General features: G+C 41.9%; 1 protein-coding gene across 4 annotated transcripts in view; it reads right to left on the minus strand.

Moving 5' to 3' along the window:
• Positions 1-20,121, minus strand: part of znf385b (zinc finger protein 385B) — a 325,574-nt gene that overhangs the window by 170,326 nt on the left and 135,127 nt on the right. Inside the window, exon 1 of one of the 4 annotated variants that reach the window (XM_068035526.1) lies at positions 306-473. The exons of the other annotated variants lie outside the window; for them this stretch is intronic. Within the exon in view, the coding sequence (XP_067891627.1) occupies positions 306-351 (46 nt within the window). The 5' untranslated portion in view covers positions 352-473. Of the gene's footprint in view, positions 1-305; positions 474-20,121 lie in introns of those variants that run through there. 4 annotated transcript variants of the gene reach the window in all.

Here is a 20,121-nt window from a genome sequence, read left to right on the forward strand (position 1 = left end):
ACTGGCTGCTTCATAAGCATACTGCACAGTACTTCAATTTTATTAAAATATACTCCAAACTAGTTCAAACTTGTTGCTATGCTTGGCTACACTGTGTTTCAGTTCCTTAAACGGCAGATCTCAAGTAGGCAGGTCAATGTTTCAATACAAACTATGTTAAGATATCTCTTAAAAACCTCCACTCAATTTAACATAGTTTAAAAATTACAAAGCAATTTTCTTCTGCCAGTCATTTACATGCAATAAATATATGGTTAATAGATAGCACAAAGAATCTGAAGTACAGCACATTGTATGAAATATACCTTGCATGGTAAGTATGTCCAATAGTCTTTTGCTATCCCAAAACATCAAAAGCCCAGACTTCTGCAGTCAAAAATTCCTTTTCATTGCAATGTACTATTTCCATGTAAAGATGGATGCTAGGAAACAGCAGGCTACAGTAAGTTTAGACAAAGAGAAGGTAATTGCTACCAAGCTCTAATTGCTGCTGATGTATGAAACTTGATCTCAGGTGGGTGGATAACCTGACTGCATCGCTGACGTCACAGTCCAAGCCAAATATAACCTAATACAACTTCCTCTCAAAATATCCCAACTATACAATTTAAATACACTTTGATTCCACTTTAAAAACTGCGTCTTAAAACATGTAACAATTTTAAAAACAGCAATATATGCCCCTGTATATGGATGCATTCAACTTACAACAGCTCAAGAATATTTCTCTACTTTGGTGACAAGATGGGAAATATGAGGAAACAAACCAGCTCAGAGATCACAATCCTTTGGAGGAGGTCACTTTGGACAGGCTTGCAACTGAGAGCACAGAGTAGTAAGGGAAGATGAAGACCTCCTTTGAGTTCAGCGCTAGTACCATTGTGCCCTCACTTCTTGATCCTCTTCAAATTCACTGCCACACGGGAATAACCAAAGAATCGCACAATATATTCAACATCATTTATCTTTTAAGGTATCTCTTGAAACTAGTCTTCTAATAACTTTTACTTTTCGGTCATCAGAGGCCTGGAAGAAGTGTGTGCCAGTGGCTCAGAACAAGACACCAGCAACCTGCTGTGCCTCATCAAATTTCACATACATCAGACAGCTACATACATACTGAAGGATGCAGTTAGTAAGCTTGAAGTAGCAGCAATGAGTGGGTTCCAGTGATAAGTGAAGAGGAACAAATGGTTATAGCAGAGGATGGCCAAGGATTTTCTAGTCAAATAACCAGAAGCAGCAATTAATAACTACCTGCACTTTCTCAAATGTAGCAATGTGGTGAAATTAAACACTCTGTAATGTTCCTGTTGCTCTTAAAAGAAATGATGATCGTACTAGTCAAGCTGACCAATGCATTAGCCTGCGTGGGCAATATAGTAATTGATGCTAGCCTGGAATGAGAGAGCAGTGGCCATATTATCTGTCAGTGCCAGTGTTGGGCCTTTGATGCCAGTTAGCTGCAGGTGTCATTGCAACATATGACAAAGCTGGGCAACCAGCTCAGTGCTGACATGCTGCCTGTGTAGGCTATTTTCATTTGTCATTGGTGGGTAGGTGTGCCAAGACCAGTTGGCATGATGGCAGGTGTGATCAGTGATCATCTCCCTGGCATTCCTTCTTTCATCTTGTTTTACTCCAATTATAAAATACTGTATTTGAACAAATCAAAACCAACGCCCATCATTAACGTTTACTGGCTGCCCATGACTGGATGCAAAGTTTTCACCAACTGATCTATAGCTCATGTGAAAGTTGCTATTGGAAAAAGTGCTTTTCCTTTTCCCTTATTTTCCCATCCATTCTGTTCCACTGAAGCCCTGTAAATGTTTTATTTACAATTTGCTTCCAATGTACCAAGTAACAATGGACTACTTTCTCAATCTGTTGGAAAAAGACTTAGTGTAATGAGAAACTTTTTAAAATCAAATGCAATAACTATGTAGGCCCCTTGTGCCCAAATTTCCTCTTTCCAGCAGGCCTCAATTCCCAATGTATACTACCACAGGGGCATAAATTCAAAAAATTACCTCAATATACACAAGAAGCAGAAAATATATAGAAAAAATGTACTGACAGGTAAATGCAAGCAATGACGCACACATTTTTAGTTAAAACAGAATTATACTTAGAACAAGAAGTAATCGAATTTCCATGGGCTAAACCACCAACTTTCCATTTCCAGTGCTTGTATGTTTAAAGGCAAGAGGTACACATAGCTGCCTGTCCAGGTGCTTACAGCCTCAAACTTCGATGTGACTGCAACCTTCCAAGCAAATGTAAATGTAAGAGATAAGTGTCAAATTTCACAACTAGCATTGCACCAATGCAAAAAGCAAGTGGCAATGCTAACTTCTTCATTACTCTTCCCATGATAAGTAGTCAACAACATAACATGGCACAGCACCATTTCCATGTCATCGGTTCCCCAACGTGCACAGCATTATTAATGGCATATCTGTGGCTGAAAATATCTCCAACTCAGTTCCCATGAACTGAAATGGGGTTCAGTTCATTAATATATATAATGTCTGTAATCACAGGCACATTATGCACATGAAAGACTGCTACCCTAGTTGAGTCCTTCACTTTATGGCACCAATATTTAAAGGGGCAGGAAGACTGTCAAGGTGGCTCCTTGATGGCATGGGCATCCTCTGTGCCTTAGCTCATGATCCCCTTGAGGCAGTCATGAATGAGCACTGAAGAGCCAGAATAAGGCATAATCAAACAGACCATTGGAATTTTAAGCAAATGGTTCTGATATTTGGTAAGACCAGGGATAATGCAACATAGCTCCAATGGGGTCTTAAATATCAGCATAGTCTGGTGCCTACACAGCAGCATTGCCACCCAAAGAGTCACTGCCATGGAGATTATGGAAGCAAAGGCCCAGCATAGGTGCCAGAGCAGGACGCCAAGATATATCGTGAAGACATTGCTACTAAACCCCAGTTTCAATCTGGAAGGCCTAAATTTGCCTTAAAATTGTCTGGGATTTTTGAAACATCAGATTAAATGAGAGATTCGGAAATGGGAGGAAAATTGTTTAACATTCCACAGTTTTAGAGGTCAAACAAGTTTTTTTCATTACGGTGCTAGAAACAAAAGACATGGCCACATTTAATGCTAAGGAGTTTGTATAGCAGAGACATATCCCATGACAAATTAAATCAATTAAATATTGAAGATTTAAAAAGCCTGGTGGGAGTCACCTTCAAGAAAAAGGCAAAGAAACCTGAAATAGTGAAGAGTGTATTTTAATCTTACCCCTGAACTAGAAGTAGTAAATCTGGAATCTGAGTCTGAAAAGGTAGCCCTAGCTAAAATTCAGAAGGAAAGAAAGGAAATGCAAGTTCAGTTGAAAAAAATAGGAACTGTAATTGCAGAAGAGGAAAGAGTTTCAGCTTCAGAAGGAAAAAGAGGAGAGTTTCAGCTTCAAAAGGAGAGAATTTCAGCATCAAAAGGAGAGAATTTCAGCTTCAAAAGAAAAGAGAGGAAAGAGGGTTCCAGTTGAAAACAGAGGAAATACAACTGCAGAGGAGGAAAGAGAAGCAGCAAAAAAGGTTGAGTTAGACAGGCTGCAAGCACAAAGTGAGAATGCCGCAAGCAATTCAAACAGTGTCCTCAATTTGAAGTAAAACTTTGACATTATGAGATACTCAAGACTAGTGCCAAAATTTAATGAGGAAGAGGCAAGTCTTAATTCATTTCCTTTAAGAAAATAACTAATAGACTAAAATGGCCAAAAGAAAATTAGACTAGCCTCCTGCAAGGCAAACTGGTAGGGCTCACAAAGATTTTTCTCTGTCGTTGGAAGAGAGTTCTTCTCATTACAAACACATTAAATTGGCAATTCTAAATGCATGCGAGTTGGTAGCTGAAGCCTAATTGACAAAAATTTAGAAACACTAGGAAAAGACCTGCCCAGACTTTTATTGAATTTGAAAGAATTAAACATATGGCTTTCGATCGCTGGATATGATCTCTAAAGTTAGATCTCATATGCAAACTTGAGAGAGGTAAATCTGTTAGAAGAATTTAAAAATAGCTTCCCAATTAACATAAAAACACATGTTGAAGAGCAAAGAGTTACAAGGATGAGAGAAGCCGCCACAACGGCAGTTGACTATGAGCTTACTCATAACCCCTTTTCACAGGGAAAACCCTTCCATTATAATAACAAACATAAGTTTGCAAAGGTCAGAAATTGGGAAAGTGATAATAAATGTAATGCTTGTGACAGGGAAACAAGAGGTGAGCGTGCAAGAAGCCCTCCACGAGTAAGGAAGGAAAATACAGCGGGCAGGAATACTTTCCATAGACCCGTGTGTTCCCAATTGCAGTAAAACAGGATATATGAAAGCTGACTGTTGGTAGTTACAGGGAAGGCGAGTTAATTTTGTAGGAGTGCACAAGGCCAGCCAAGAAAAGGGTGCCCATTCAGGTAGCAAGGCAGACCCGCCTGTGGCCCTAACCATGGTAAGGAACCCCAAAAAGAATACTGCCACAGGTGCGGCAGGAGTAGAAAGAATTCCTGAAGGCCTTCAGGATTTTGTTTTAAAGGGAAAGGTGTCCTCATACCCCTCTAGAGAGACAGGAAAATCCATTGTCATACTTTGAAACATAAGGGGTCACTCAATCCCTCATGCTGGGTAAAAGAATGACCTTCCCACCGGAGACCTTGCTAAAAGCAAAGGTTCTGGTAAAAGGGATTGAGAGAGGATACATGTCTGTACCCCTATATTGGGTCCACTTGCAATGCGACCAAATTTCTGGACTGGTTTAGGATTGTCCTTAGTTTACCTGTGGCCAGAATAAACTTGCTACTCGGGTGACAGCAGCCCTAGTGGTCTTAGACCAGCCAAATGAGGCCAAGGAGACAAAACAGATACAGGAGGAAGTCCCTGGAATATTTCCTGCCTGTGTAGTAACCAGGTCCATGGCCAAGCAAGCTCCCCTTGAAAAAGCGGAGTCAGATGACTCAGAGGGCTGGCTGGCTGGCTGGCTGAAACATTCTTTTGGAGATTTAGGGGAGATATACAGGTATAAACCTAGCAGGCAGACCCTGATTTAAAAAGGATAGCACAGATAGCCCATTCTGAGGCAGAAGCAGAAAAACTGCCTGAGTGTTACTATTTTAAAAATAAAATCCTAATGAGAAATCGGAGACCTCCACAGCCACCTGCAAAGGAGGAATGGACAGTAGTTCACCAAATTGTAATTCTCCCTAAATATCGCAGGGAGATTCAGCAAATTCCCCATGAAATCCCTATGGCTGGGCACACGGGTATCAGAAAGACCCAGGCCTAGATAAGCCTTCACTTTTATTGGTCACAAATCCACAAAGATGTGGTTAAACTTTGTCAGACCTGCTAGGTTGTTGGGAAACCACAACCTACAATCAAACCTGCTCCACTGATCCCAATTCCAGCTTTCGAGGAATGCTTCAGTAGAGTTCCAATCGATTGCATGGGACCCTCTATCCAAAACCAGGACAGGTCATCAATACCTTTCAACATCATAGATATGGCCACCCCATTCCCAGAAGCCATACCCTTGAGGAAAATTACTCTCAAAGCATAATCAAGGGGGTTAATCCAGTTTTTCACTGATATGCACTCCCCAGAGAAACGCAGTCTGATCAAGGAACCAATTTCATGTCTGAATGTTCCGTGAGCTCGTACAAAGCCTTGGTATTGACCAGCTGAAATCTTTAGTGTATCACCCACAATCACATGAGACCTGGAACAGTACCATCTGACCCTAAAAACTATGCTCTGAGCATATTGTTGTGAATAACCCCACGACTGGGACAAAGGAGTAATTTTCTTGCTCATCGTTACCAGGCCCCCTAAAATTAATCAAAGAAAAGTTCCTAGATCAAAGGGTGGAGAGCTCATTACTAAATTATGGGGTAAATTGATTCTGGCGGCGGGCGTCTCCACATCCGGAAAAAGTGATGCTGAGATCCCAAGGCGCCTCTTCTCCAGAAGGCTCGCCAAATCCAGTGCCAATCAGGCGCTTAAGTGGACAGAGGTGGGCCTTCAACAGGATCAAAGACCCCATTGGCGGATGTCTCGCTCTTGGAGAGCTGCTGGCCAGAGGCTGGCAGCCGCAGCGCAACTGGGGAGGTGGTGGCTGCTGCTGGAGGAGCAGCTACCGAAGGCTGAGGAGCATCACTGGACCCAGGCCACAAATAGGGCGGGGTGGGAGGTGTCCCATGGGGTGGGGGTTGCAGGAAGGGGGGTCGGCAGCAAGGGCAGGGGTGTGGTTCTCAGCGGGGTGCCCCTTCCTGATGCCGTGGCCTTGTTCAGACACCAAGTGCCATTTAACGAGGGACCCACCCCACCCCTGGAGCCAGGAAGCAGCCTGCATGGTTTTCCGTGCCGTGCTTCCCTTGCGACAACAAGGCCGCCTGCCACACAGCTAATTGCAGCTGCAATGGAAAGATGCCTTCAATTGGGGGTTAATTGCCCAGTTAAGGGCCTCAATTGGCGGCGGGGTGGGAAGGCCATTCACAGACCTTGCCATCCCGGACTAAATTTTGGCGAAAGCGAGGAAGTGTCAGGAATCCCCCACGATTTTATGCCCTCCAAACCTGCCACAGGGGCTGAAATATTAGTTTAAACAAAAACACTGTGATCAGTTGGGAGGCGACCAGTGGAAACCAGCCACACCATTTCCAACCTGCCATAATACGTTTTTTAACTGAAGATCCCCATAATCATATTCATATCATAATATGCTAACATTTTATAACATATTTGTTACTCTAGAATGCAGCACCATCACACCTATTCAGAATTTCAAGGAATGTAGTTTAAACATGGACAAAAGAGTTCAATTCCAGAGGTGAGGTGAGAGTGACTGCCCTTGAAAGCAAGGCAGCCTGTGACCAAGTGTGGCAGCAAGGAGCCATAGCAAAATTGAATGGGAATCAGAAGAAAATTCTCTACTAGTTGAAGTCACATCTTGCACAAAGGAAGATGTTTGTGGTTGTTAGAGGCCAATCATTTCAGCGCTGCAGGAGTTCCTCAGGGTAGTGTCCTAGGTCCATTCATCTTCAGCTGCTTCACCAATGACCTTCCCTCATTGTCAGTAGCGGGGATGTTCGCTGATGATTGCACATTGTTCAGTACCATTTGCAACTCCTCAGATACTGAAGCATGCATGCAATAAGACCTAGACAATATTCAGGCATGGGCTGATAAGTGGCAAGGAACATTCCAGCCACACAAGTGCCAGGCAATGGCAATCTCCAACAAAAGAGAGTCTTAACCATCTCCCCTTGACATTCAACGGTATTACCATCTCTGAATCCCCACCATCAACATCCTGGGAGGGGGTTACCATTGACCAGAAACTCAACCGGACCAGCCATATAAATACTGTGGCTACAAGAGCAGGTCACAGACTATGAATTCTGCTGAGTAACTCACCTCCTGACTTCCCAAAGCCTGTCTACCATCTACAACGCACAAGTCAGGAGTGTGATGGAGTACTCTCCACTTGCCTGGCTGAGTGGAGCTCCTACAACCCTCAAGAAGCTTGACACCATACAAGACAAAGTAACCCGCTTGATCTGCACCCCTTCCACATAAATAATAATGGAGAAAAAGAAGACATTATGTATCTGCTCCTTCCATGAGATGTACTGCACTGTACAGTTTGATGGCTCCACTTCTCTTCAACTTCCTCCTGATCTCCTGAAAGTCTGTCTGTAGGACTTCAACCCTTTCTCTTCCTATGTCATTGATTTTAACATGGACCATGACTTTTGGCTCTTCCCCTTCCCACTGCATAATAAGCTACACCCAGTGATTTAGTAGCGACTATCATATATTGAAGGCCTTTTGTTTTGGACTCTCTCACATGTAGCTACCTGTATGCATCTGCCATTATGTTGGATTTGTACGGATTTAAACATTTTTCAACAACTTTTGAGTCCTATGTTTATCCTGTGTATGTATTGAAACCATTCACCTTGGTTGGGAAAACTGTGTTTATTTTGCTGAAAAAAAACAAGTTTATTAATATCTTTCTCAGTTTTGAAGTGCAATTTCTTAAAATATATTTTCAAACCACAGAGTGCAAGCTTCACATCATAAAAATAGCCCTGTTGGAAATACTAAAATGGTGGTTTCCACCAAGGTCTATAAATTGTTGGTTTCGAAAGGCTTTTAAAAAAAAACTGGTATCCAATAAACATTATTTCCTTGCAATAGCTAGCGATCCCTAAAACCTAATGATAATTCTGTAGTGCAACATATTACTGAAGTCTTTTGGATTGAAGGTTCCCTGGAAAATGCAATCCACAGTTGCTCCTTTCTCATCCTCTCTCATAGAAGACGAGTTGGACCACACAATAAAACAGGAGATGTTGGACAAATGGAGAAACAATGATAATAATCAATTTTTTTGAGTTCAACGAAAAATATATAATTTCATCCGTAAAGGAGACGTTATCTAGCGGAGCACCAAGAAGTTGGAACCCATGCTGCAGAGCAAGATGAAGGAAACAATTATGTTAGAGATTATATAAGATGGCAACAGTATAGAAACTGACAGTAACTGTTTTTTACGGTGCTACTGACGTGGCTGTTAATGACAAATCCGGTCCGAAATTGGTCCTTAGCTTTTGACAAGTAACATTTGGTCAGATGACTAATAATCCTGAAAACATTAATTGTTCAACCAACAAGAATCATTATATACCCAGCATTAAAAAAACTCCCATTTTCCCCTTTTATGTATCTGCTGAGAACCACGCAACACATTATTGTAATTGAAGACAGAACTGCTATTACAGTTTTATTTTATTGCAACATATTTCAGAAATCTCAGAATATAAAAGAGAACATTGAATCCACTTGTAAATCGCATTAAATGATAAGAACTAACTTGTCATTCACAAACACTCCTGCTTAAATTTTGTGGTAACAAATATAATTGAATGAAGTGTAGTGGAATACGTTATTCTCTTTTTTGCGTACTTGGACACCATGAAGTCTTAGTAGTTATTTTCCCATCTTTTTAACAAGAATAAATTTCTTATTTTTATATTGATGCCAAAAGGCTTAGATTAAATTCAAAGCATGCTCTGCATAGATATAAAGGGTAAATTTGCGAGGCTCTGTTTCTAGGGCACTTGTGTTGGAAGCAATGGTGGAAGATAGGGTTATAACAACAGAGGCCAATTCTGGAATCTATGCTCCAGTCTTGCAAGGCTCTATGTAGGAGCAGTGCCTTGCAAAATTATGTCTATTGTGCAGTTGGGTGTGCCCTCCATTACATGTACTTTTCATGGATTTTAGTGCTTTTGAATAATTTTAATAATAGTGCCACCATAAAATAAATGACACAAATACTCCATTCATAGCTCTTATCCAGTCATATGAATTCTGAATAAGGTTCTAACAGAATCAACAGAAAACATGTTATAACCTTGTACTGAATAACAACCTACAAAGGCAATTTAGCAGATTTTTTGTCCCCTGTTTTAGGTTTTGTGCAGCAGCATTCATGCAGTCATCAACAATTCATTAGGTTCTAGCCGGCATAACAGACTGGAATTACTCAGCTGACAGTCTAAAGAATATTTATACCAGGTGCATTTAGTACATCATTGTCCTTGTACTTCGGAGTAGTAATGTGCAGGTTCATTTCTACAACTCCACACTCACTAAGTTCCTAATATCAGCCAAAGAGATGCCAGAGGCACTTAATCAGGTAGTTTCCCACAGAAACTAAGGCCGGAATTTTACGTCAGGACAAAGGCCCTGCCCACTGGCCAAAAAAAATCAGGCCTCTGCTGGGCCTGGAAGGCACGCTACAATTTTGAATGTCCCTTAATTGGCCCCGGGCAGGTCATCTGCCCCTCTGAGGCAGGAAGTTCCGCCTCCAAAAGCTGCTGGCCAATCAGAGGATTGGCAGCTCCTCAGTCCCAGCAAAGCCACCAGGAATGGTGGCCACTGCTGGGACTGCACCCAGCCAGAGGAGGACCGTGGACAGGGTTTCGGGCCTCGCTGGGGACTATCGGCTGGGCCCTGGCGAGGGGGGTGAGAGTCATTCAGGAGGGCAGGCAGAGGTGCTCCAGCGGCAGCCCTCTGTGGGGCATTGAGTGCCTGATCAGGAAGGGCCCATAACCCAGGTCTGCAAGGAGGCCGCCCGACAGTTCCCAGCCGCCGCTGGTAAAGTACCCGTGGCAGCAGGAGGAGGCCTTTAATTGGCAATTAATTGGCCACTTAAGGGTCTCAATTGGCCTGGGAGGGGTGGGCCATTTGTCACCTCCCCCCACTGCTTGTAAAATTGCAGCAGGGGCAGGAACGGCACCCCCGCCTCCGACACAATTTTATGCGCAACCCTCCCCCGCCTCCAGCTCACTCCCACAGGCGGCACAAAATTTTGGCCTAAAAATATTCGTGGCTGTGGGTAACAGAGCTGAAATTGAGTTAAAGCACAAATATAGCACTCAAAAGAGAGCTTCACTCTGCACTGCACCCAACTGGGGTACTTGAAACTGATATTGGGGGCTCAGTATGAGAAGCTTTCAAAAGCACTGCAGCCAGAAAATTCACCCCAAAATTATAAAAATTCATCTACACATTTTAAAACTCATCAGATTATTCACTCTAACAACCATTTATCACAGAATCTCAGAATTTATTTCTGTATCTTCCCACTGCTTGGGATTTCCACAAGACGCACATGAAAAAGAACAAAAACAAACTGAAATATTTTTTATGGGAAGTGAAATGCAGTGCAGAAAGGTTGCCATTCTGCAAATGTCTTCACAATTTGAACTTGCGGTCTCTGTAATACCGTGAAATCCAAGCACTGACGTTATACTAGGTCTGAATTAAAGTAATTCTTACAAATACATTAAAAATTCAAGTCTGAGTGATTAATGTGGTATTGTGACAGATGCTCAGTAATCTCCATTGACATGTGATCATTGAAGCAAGTTTCAAATATATAAATTCATAATTTAACTGCCCAAATCACTCTTAATTCAGAGGTGTGAAAGTTCATCATTTCATAAATGTTGAAATCTGTAACATTAAATAGAAGACAGAATTCGGTGCTTTTTATGAATTTAAGGAATCACTGAAGAGTTTCAGTCAGCAGAAAAAAATCATTACTGAAGAATTCCTGACATTCCACCGTCCACAAAGACAATCATCTTCTAAGACTTAAGAACACACTAACTGTACCTCACCAAAGTGATAATACAGTCATTATTTATTTGGCAATTGCAATTAGCATCCCATGATTGATTTTAACTTGAGGCACATTTGGGGAGGGCAGGGGTGCAGCCCAGGAGGAAACCCCTGTGGAAAGCTACGCATAGGGCCTCTGACATTTTAAATCCAGCTGGGGCTCACTTCGTAGCACTCTTGCCTTTGAGTCAGAAGGTTGTGTCAAACTCCAGAGACTTGAATAAAATATCTTGGCTAACACTTCAGTTCTGTGCTGAGGGAATGCTGCAGTGTCAGAAGTGCTGTCTTTTAGATGAGATGTTAAAGCAGGCCCAGTCTGTTGCTGACATGGACATATAAGATCCCATAGCACTATTGCAAAGAACAGCAGGGGAATTATCCCAGGCGTCCTGGTCAATATTTATTCCTCAATCACTATCGCAAAAACAGAGGGGTGGTAAAGCAGGGGGAAAGAACACATTGGGAACATGACACAGCCCCCACTGTCTTAACCTGCACTATTCACAGGATGAGGGACTGTTAAAATCAACCATCTTTAAGTTTCCTACATTACAGCTGATACATTTTTTTCTACTTTTGTAGATGCAGGAATCAAGAAAACACAACTGAATAAAAACTGTCTCCTGGCACCAACGGTTTGGAAGATCAAGGTTTACAATGGTCATTTAATTTTGTGTGCTTGTGTTAATGACCTCCATTCATTACCCTGATTTTCCTGACAACTGTTGTGTATTGTTAGTGTAGTTCAAGCATTGTTCACAAATGTCTCGGAGTCTTTGTAAGGCTAAATGGTAACTCATTTATTTTATATACATTAACTATTTACACTCTCATTAAGCCTGTCCAGATAACACCTCTCATGATGCTCTAGCTTCTTCCAAGCCTAATACCCATGTGACTATTATTACGACCGACCGCTCCAGTCAAAGCCCCCAACAAAATATACAATTCTAACTGTGGTGGGAGAAACGCACTGATAATTCAATCCCTTCCCTCCACAGATCGCCTCATATATCACTTTAAACTTTCCAAATTTAAGACCCAGCCAAATTGTACCATCTATTAACCCCCAAATGAGGCTAACCAAACCAGGTGTCTTTAAATCAAATTAACTGTTTAATTTTTTAAAAAACTAAATTCTTAAACATTATGAAGATATAAACAACATTTAAACTAGAAAAAATTAGTCCTTGAAAATTTACAGTCCAATGTTGCTTGAAGCTGTCCGATGGGGAAAAAGGTTCTTCGACAGTAGAACAGTCCGTAGTCCAATTCCAGCAGCAAGTGATGCTTTCCTTCTTCTGTGAATTTCAACAATGAACAATTTGCAAATACTTTCAATAGATTCAATCTGACTTTTGAGTTTTTGAGGAATAAAAGATTGTCATCGTCTAACTTCCCTTCCTTCAGTTTAAATTATCAGAGATCTCTGTTTTGGCTTGACATTTTTAGAATTTTGAGAGATAAGAACTGAACAGACTAAAAGCTCTTCCTTCAGTATAAATGGCTCTTATTTCAGGTGCTAACAGCAGCTGTCTATCTGTGTTGTCTCTTAGAACATGGCGCAGTGGCGCAGTGGTTAGCACCGCAGCCTCACAGCTCCAGGGACCCGGGTTCGATTCCGGGATACTGCCTGTGTGGAGTTTGCAAGTTCTCCCTGTGTCTGCGTGGGTTTTCTCCGGGTGCTCCGGTTTCCTCCCACAAGCCAAATGACTTGCAGGATGATAGGTAAATTGGCCATTATAAATTGTCACTAGTATAGGTAGGTGGTCGGGAAATATAGGGACAGGTGGGGATGTTTGGTAGAAATATGGGATAAGTGTAGGATTAGTATAAATGGGTGGTTGATGTTCGGCACAGACTCGGTGGGCCGAAGGGCCTGTTTCAGTGCTGTATCTCTAATCTAATCTAATCTAAACAAACTGTCTCCAACTAAAAAGCCAGTTGAAAATTGAATTGTAACAAATGTACCGCATGATGCTCAGTCCCAGTGGCTGTATCCAAGGTAATGAGAATGCCCCCTTTGAATCGCAGTCTCCGAATGGCTGTATCCAAGGCAACGAAAATACACCTTCTCGGTGACTTCAGAGCCTACTGGTTCTTAAAGAAGTACTGATCCTTTGCCAGCCTTAAAGACACACCACATATTTCCCAGAGAGAAAAACAAACTGCAGGACCATGACACAATTATGTCATCATCACTACAGCGGGAGGGGTTATCTTTGTCTCAAACAATAACCCTTTCAGACCATTATACTGCATCTCTCCACACTCCCCCCCACCTCCGCCCCGTCTTTGGTCCGTATATATAAAAGGCTTCACAACTCTTCTTGATCGTGTTCTTGTCAGACTCGGAAGACTGGTAATCTTTCTTGAAAGTCTTGTTCAATGACTTGGATGGCCTTGACTGATGTTTGTAGTATCCTGTTGTCTCTGGGTTTCTTGCTCATCATCTGGTTCTATATGATTGGTTCTTGTGTTTGAGGTATCGGGATAAGGTTTCTCCTATTTCGACGTATGGTACCCACAGGAGCGAGTACTACGTAAGATCTCTGATAAACTTCATCTCTCTGGATGACTCTACCTTCATGTTCTAGATCTCCTATCCATGCCTTCTCTCCTTCCTTTAAGATTGGTAGGTCTCTGGTACGAAATCTCTTATTGTAATTGCGAGCTTGTTGGTTCCTGTAAGACATCTCTGTCTTGAACTTTTTTGTAGTCTTCTACGTCTAGCCCCAGAAGTAGTTTTCCAGGTAGAATAGAAAGTTGAGTTTTTATCTTCCACCCCATCTACAGCTCTGAAGGTGAGAGTCCAGATAACAGTGGAGTAGATCAATAATTCAATAGTGCGGTTGGAAGATCTTCGTTCTTGCTCATCAATGATTTAGTATTTTGTATTTTTCTCTGTGCTTCACCATTTGATTGAGGGTAATGAGGGGAGCTTGTGAGATGTTCAAACCTCCACTTCCTCGCAAAGTGTGAAGCATTCATTTGCAAACTGCGGTACATTGTCGAACACGACCTTGTCAGGAATACCATGCATTGCAAAGATTTCTTGCGAAGCTGTAATAACAGATTCTGTTGTTGTTGAGTACAACTTTTTCACTTCAATCCATCTTGAGAAATAATCGATCACTATGATGTAAGATTTTCCATTGTATATAAATAGATCCATACCTAGACATTCCTAAGTCTGGTTGGGAATTGTGTAGTTATGAGAGGTTCCCTCTGGTCTGGTCTGTGTACCGCACATACCTGGCAATTCAAGATCATATTTTCTAAGTCTTTGGATATTCCTGGCCACCAAACGGACGATTGAGCCCGTGCTTTGCATTTTATGATTCCCGTGTGGCCTTAATGGATTCTTGGCAAGATATCTGATCGAAGAGAAATTGAAATGACCTGTCTGTCATTATACACCAGTGACTTGTCTATGATTGTGAAGTGACTCCTATATTCGAAGAAAATTTTCAATACCTTCCCACGAGGATGTTCCTATGGCCAACCTTGCGTACAATACTGGCGTAGTGGAATGCATTCCTCATTCCGCTTTTGAGCGTAACAAATTTCTTGAAGTTTCTGTGTACTTCCCGGCCATTGCAACGCTGCATACTATGAACACGAGACTATCTCTTCAACAAAGTTAACATCCTGTTGTGTAGGATGGTCAACAGGAGCTCTAGATAACGCATCAACGAAAGCTTGTATCTTTCTTTGAACATATACCGTCTTGTAGCTATATCTCATCAACCTCAAATGAAATCTCTGAATTTTCGGAAGCATCTTTGCAATTTCCTTCTCATCTCGTAAGGAAACCAAGGGCTTGTGGTTTGTCTCAATAACCACTTTCAGGCCAAGTGCTTCTTTTTCAATGACAGCATACCTAGTCTCTGTCTCAAAGCTCTAGATGCATAATAGATTGGTCTTTGACATCCATTTTGCTGTTCTTGAAAGAGGACTTCCCACAGTGGCGCAGTGGGTACCACCGCAGCCTCACAGTTCCAGCGACCCGGGTTCAATTCTGGGTACTGCCTGTGTGGAGTTTGCAAGTTCTCCTTGTGTCTGCGTGGGTTTTCGCCGGGTACTCCAGTTTCCTCCCACCACCAAAAGACTTGCAGGTTGATAGGTAAATTGGCCATTATAAATTGCCCCTAGTATAGGTAGGTGGGGATGTGGTAGGAATATGGGATTAGTGTAGGATTAGTATAAATGGGTGGTTGATGGTTGGCACAGACTCGGTGGGCCGAAGGGCCTGTTTCAGCGCTGTATCTCTAAATAAATAAATAACCCTCTAGATGAGGCATCTGCTGCAATTATATCTGGTAATGAAGGGTTGTAATGTGCTAATATCTCTGGCGAGACTAGCACTTCCTTAATTCTTCAAAATGCTTGTTCTTTGTGTGCTCCAACACCATGCTTGATCTTTTTTCAAGAGTTGTCGTAATGGTTCTGTTACCTGTGCCAAATTGGGTAAAAATGTTGCCAATTGATTCACCATTCCAAGGAATCTTCTGATATGTTGGACTGAAATTGGATTTGGAAACTCATTAATGGCTCTCATCTTTTGGGGGTCTGCCATTTTACCGTTACTACATAAAATATGTCCCAAGAAACAAATGGATGTTTTCAAGAATTTACACTTGTCAATAAGTGTTAGCCCTTCTTCTTGAAGATGCTGTCGAACTGCTTTTACGCTCTGCTCATGTTCCTTGACAGATTCCCCCATGGACCAGGATGTCGTCCATGTGACATATCACCCCTTTGAGGCCTTGCAGAATATTGGGCATGGTCCTTCGGAAGATTTCAGGTGCAGATGTTTATACCGAATGGTAATCAATTTAAACAAAATCTTGCGAATGGTGTGATAAATGTTGTGAATAATCTTGACTTCTCATCCAACAGAACCTGCCAAAAACCACTATTCGCGTCGAGTTTATGAACATTATACTTTTGGACAGCTTTGCCCGGCTGTCATCTACTGAAAACATAGGATGGATTTTCCTCACCACCACTTTGTTAAGCTGCAATAAACCCACACAGATATTAAGAGTACCATTTGGTTTTTGAACTGGAACCACAGGCGAACACCACACTGTTGGTTTTGTGACAGGAGAAATGACTCCCATCCTGGTCATCTCTTCCAGCTGATTTTGTACTTGGTTCATCAATGGGTGTGGTATCTTTCTGGGTTTAAAGATACATACCGGTCTGGCATCTTCTCTTAACATTATGCTATACTTGGTCTTCAGTCTTCCTAGGCCCGAAAGTAGCTTTGGAAAATGTGCTTGAAAGCGCCTGTTGGACTCTGACTGTTTGATTTCATCCACCTTTTTGATTAAATGTAGGTCTAAACACGCTTTTCTGCTTAACAGAGAAAACTCTTGGTTTTTTAGAACGTTTGGATTTCCATTATCTGTCTTCCCCTATATTGAAGTGCAGCTTGTAGCTTTCCCTTGACTTTCAGTTCAATCCCACCTGGACCGCGTAACAGAGTGTCAGTGGGTTGTAAGAAAAAGGTTGACAATCACGGCCCTTGGTCTGACAGAATTGTGACATTTATACCTGTGTCCAATTTGAAGTTAGTAATATGTCCATTGACATAAATGTCTGCCATCCAGAATGCCTGATTGGAGTCATTAATTTCCCCCAGGAAGTCTCCTGGTTTGTCTTCCAATAGAAATTATTCCACTTCATTCACAACTGTGCGTGTGAAGGCTTTTTGCTTGACATTTCTGTGAGAAGAGGTATTATTACTCTGGCACACCTTTCTGAAACGGCCTGTCTTATTGGAATTAAAGCATTCAACTTTATTAGCAGAACACTGTTCACGCCTGTGGGTCTTTCTGGCTCCACAGTGCTGGCAGGGTTTCACGGTGTCTTGCACCTTCTTACCCGTAGAGTGCTTTTCCGTCCTAGGCTGAGGAACTGTACCGTCATCAAATTCTTTCTGATCCAAGGCTTGTCTTCAGCTCGCAGGATGGCTGTATTTTGTCTTCTGACCTCGTCACCCCATCTGAATCACTTTCTTCTCAGTGAGGTCCTCTTTTGACTAAGAGATCTGATAAAAACTCATCAGCTATTTCCATTACTATTCGGTCCCTGATCAACTCAAACTTCAGGTCTCTATAGTCATCCCTCAGCCAATCTGTACAAATCATGAAATGAAAACGTCCACTGATTTGCTCAGCTCCTGGACTCTTACTAAACTCTGCTCTTCCCAGGATCTTATTACTTCTTAAGTTGAAGTATTTCTCGAAAGCTTGTAACACATCATCAAACTTGTCTGAAGCTTCATTTATACCTTACCTTACGATCAAGTCATCCGCAATTGCACCCATGGAGTAATGGAGTATAACAGAGCATTAACTTGTTCAGCCTCAGATTTAGTGTGTAGCTGAGAAGCTATTCTAAAGCTTGGAAATTTTTTTCTCCACATCAACCAATTCTGTATCTGATTGGGTCCTTCTGAATTCTGGAAGCTTTCAGGCATTGCACAATTTGAATCTTTTCTTTTCTAACTCTTTAGGATTTCTCGTTCTTTGAAGAACTTTTTTCTTTGCTTTAATGGAAGCGTTGCCACTCTTTTGGGAGGTTTCCTGCTCTTTTGGAGTGTTCCTGCGCTTTTCTGCTCTTTTCAGGTGTTCCCATGCTTTTCCTCTGTGGTCTGCTCAAGAAATGGCCGCCAACTCCAGATTTGCCCTTGCAAGAGATCGACTTTTTTCTCCCCACATCTCACCTGCAGAGTACACCATTAAAAACTAAATGCACCTTTTCCAAAAGATTTCTCACCCGATCCCGGACCGTTGCTCAGTACTATGACTTGCAACCTGATCGCTGGACCTGGTTTCTGCTCACAGACCACCACGCTGATGTGGTGCAGCCTGAATGCCTACACAGCTGACCCACTGACAGTCTGTGTCTTCCTTCGGCTACAGAGCAGCTCTGGAGCTCTTCACAGTCTCCCTTAGAGATCTACCGTCTTCTTGGTGCTACTGTGCAAGGTGAGGTCTTTCAATCATTTCTAAGGGTTTTCACCATTGCCACCATATTGTGTACTATTATTAGCTTAGTTCGAGGGTTGTTTACAGATGTCTTGGTTTGGCTAAATAGTAACTCATTTATTTTATATACATAACTATTTACACTCTCCTTAAGCCTGTCCAGCTAACACCTTTCATGATGCTTCTAGCTTCTTCCAAGCCTAATACCCATGTAACTATTATGTTATCACTACAGGGGGAGGGGTTATGTGGTTACCTTTAAAAGTGATGTCCCTTTAAGATCTGAATATGCTAATGAGCTAAGTGCCAGGATGCAGTCATGTGACTCAGAGCCTGAGTCACTCTGCAACTGTAACACGCAGAGAGTAAGGTTCTGTAAATAGTTAGCTCTTTACTATAAATAATAGATAGCAGTAAGGAACCTGTTTAAGATCTTCAACCAACTGGACTACAAGCATCTCATTTATGTTGCATCAGACAACATAAAATAACTCATTACAGGGGTTACTCTCACTGCCTCAAACATTAACCCTTTCAGACCCTTATGCTACAACAACCACCAAGCCAGGAACTGGAAATGAACACAGATCAGCTTGTATTCCTCAAAAGTCACCTTTATGATTAAACTTGACTATTTTTAGAATAAATGATTCTGAGATGACTGATTTACTAGTTCCCATTTATATGTTGAGGTGCAAAAATGTAATTTTGCTGAAACTGTTAGCCATTGCAATTAGTACATCTTAACTGAGACTTCTTTCTGTTCACTGAGTATGTATCAGTATCAGAACCATTGAGTTATGATATAGATAATTACAACTTACTTTGAAAAACTGATTTCACCAGAAGCAAGTCTATTGTTTCAATTTTATGGTTTCCATGGAGACCAAAGAACAGATAGAAGAGCTCCCTGGATGCAGCATAGTATGAAAGATAAATTAGCTTGATGCACAGAATTCTGCTTCTCTCACAAGTAGTCAAAATTCAGTTGAAATTAATATTTGTAAAAGAATCTTTAAGTATCTGCATTTGGCTTATGGGCAGTTGCAAGTAAAAAATAAATTGAAATTCCAGTGCAACACAACTTTAAAACTGTATTATCCAACAGCAATATTTGTTTAATTTGGCACATAAAATGGTTACTGCCAAAAGCCTTTATTTATCTATCATGACATCAGAGATCATGGGTACAGCCGGCCAAAGCGTACAAAACTAGTTCTCCAAACATCCCCTTTCATTAAAAAAAAGTCTGTCCTTTCTTATTTGTCTGTCACGACAATATGCATTTCACCCTTAGGGCTGAATTTTACCTGCACCTCGACGCTGTGGGTCGTGGCGGGAAGGCCCGTAAAATGCTAGCAGGAGCGGCCCGCCTCGACCCACGACGCCAAGAAGGCCCCGCCTGACATTAGCAGTGGCGGCAGGGCCTTCATTAGAATAATGAAATTAGATAAATTAAAATGCAAATGAGCTTATCTGCTGCCGCCGGCTGTCCCACACCGATTTTATAGCCAACTGGCTGCAACTCGCACATCTTTGGAATCCCGTAGGTGGGGAGGGGGGAGGAATAAAATTATCAGGGTGGGATGGGTGGGGGAGCAGGGAAAACACTTTTTACTGGCTGCAGGGATGGTGGGAAGGGATTGAACGGCAAATATCACAAGGTTGGTGGGGGGGGGGCGGAGAGAGGGGGGGATGTTTGTGATGACAATACTTTATTTAGGGTCGGTGACCCTAAAACAGACATGGAGGGGGGGGCGGTGTTGAAAGGGCCTCCAGGTTTCAATAACATTTTATTAACAGATGTGCACAAATTCCCCTTTAAATATTACAATTTCATCTAAGGACTTGAAGCCGTTTAAATATGGCGCCAACGCCTGCATGGTGGCTCCGGA

The sequence above is a fragment of the Heterodontus francisci genome, chromosome 7 (assembly GCF_036365525.1).
Source record: "Heterodontus francisci isolate sHetFra1 chromosome 7, sHetFra1.hap1, whole genome shotgun sequence".
Taxonomy (NCBI): domain Eukaryota; kingdom Metazoa; phylum Chordata; class Chondrichthyes; order Heterodontiformes; family Heterodontidae; genus Heterodontus; species Heterodontus francisci.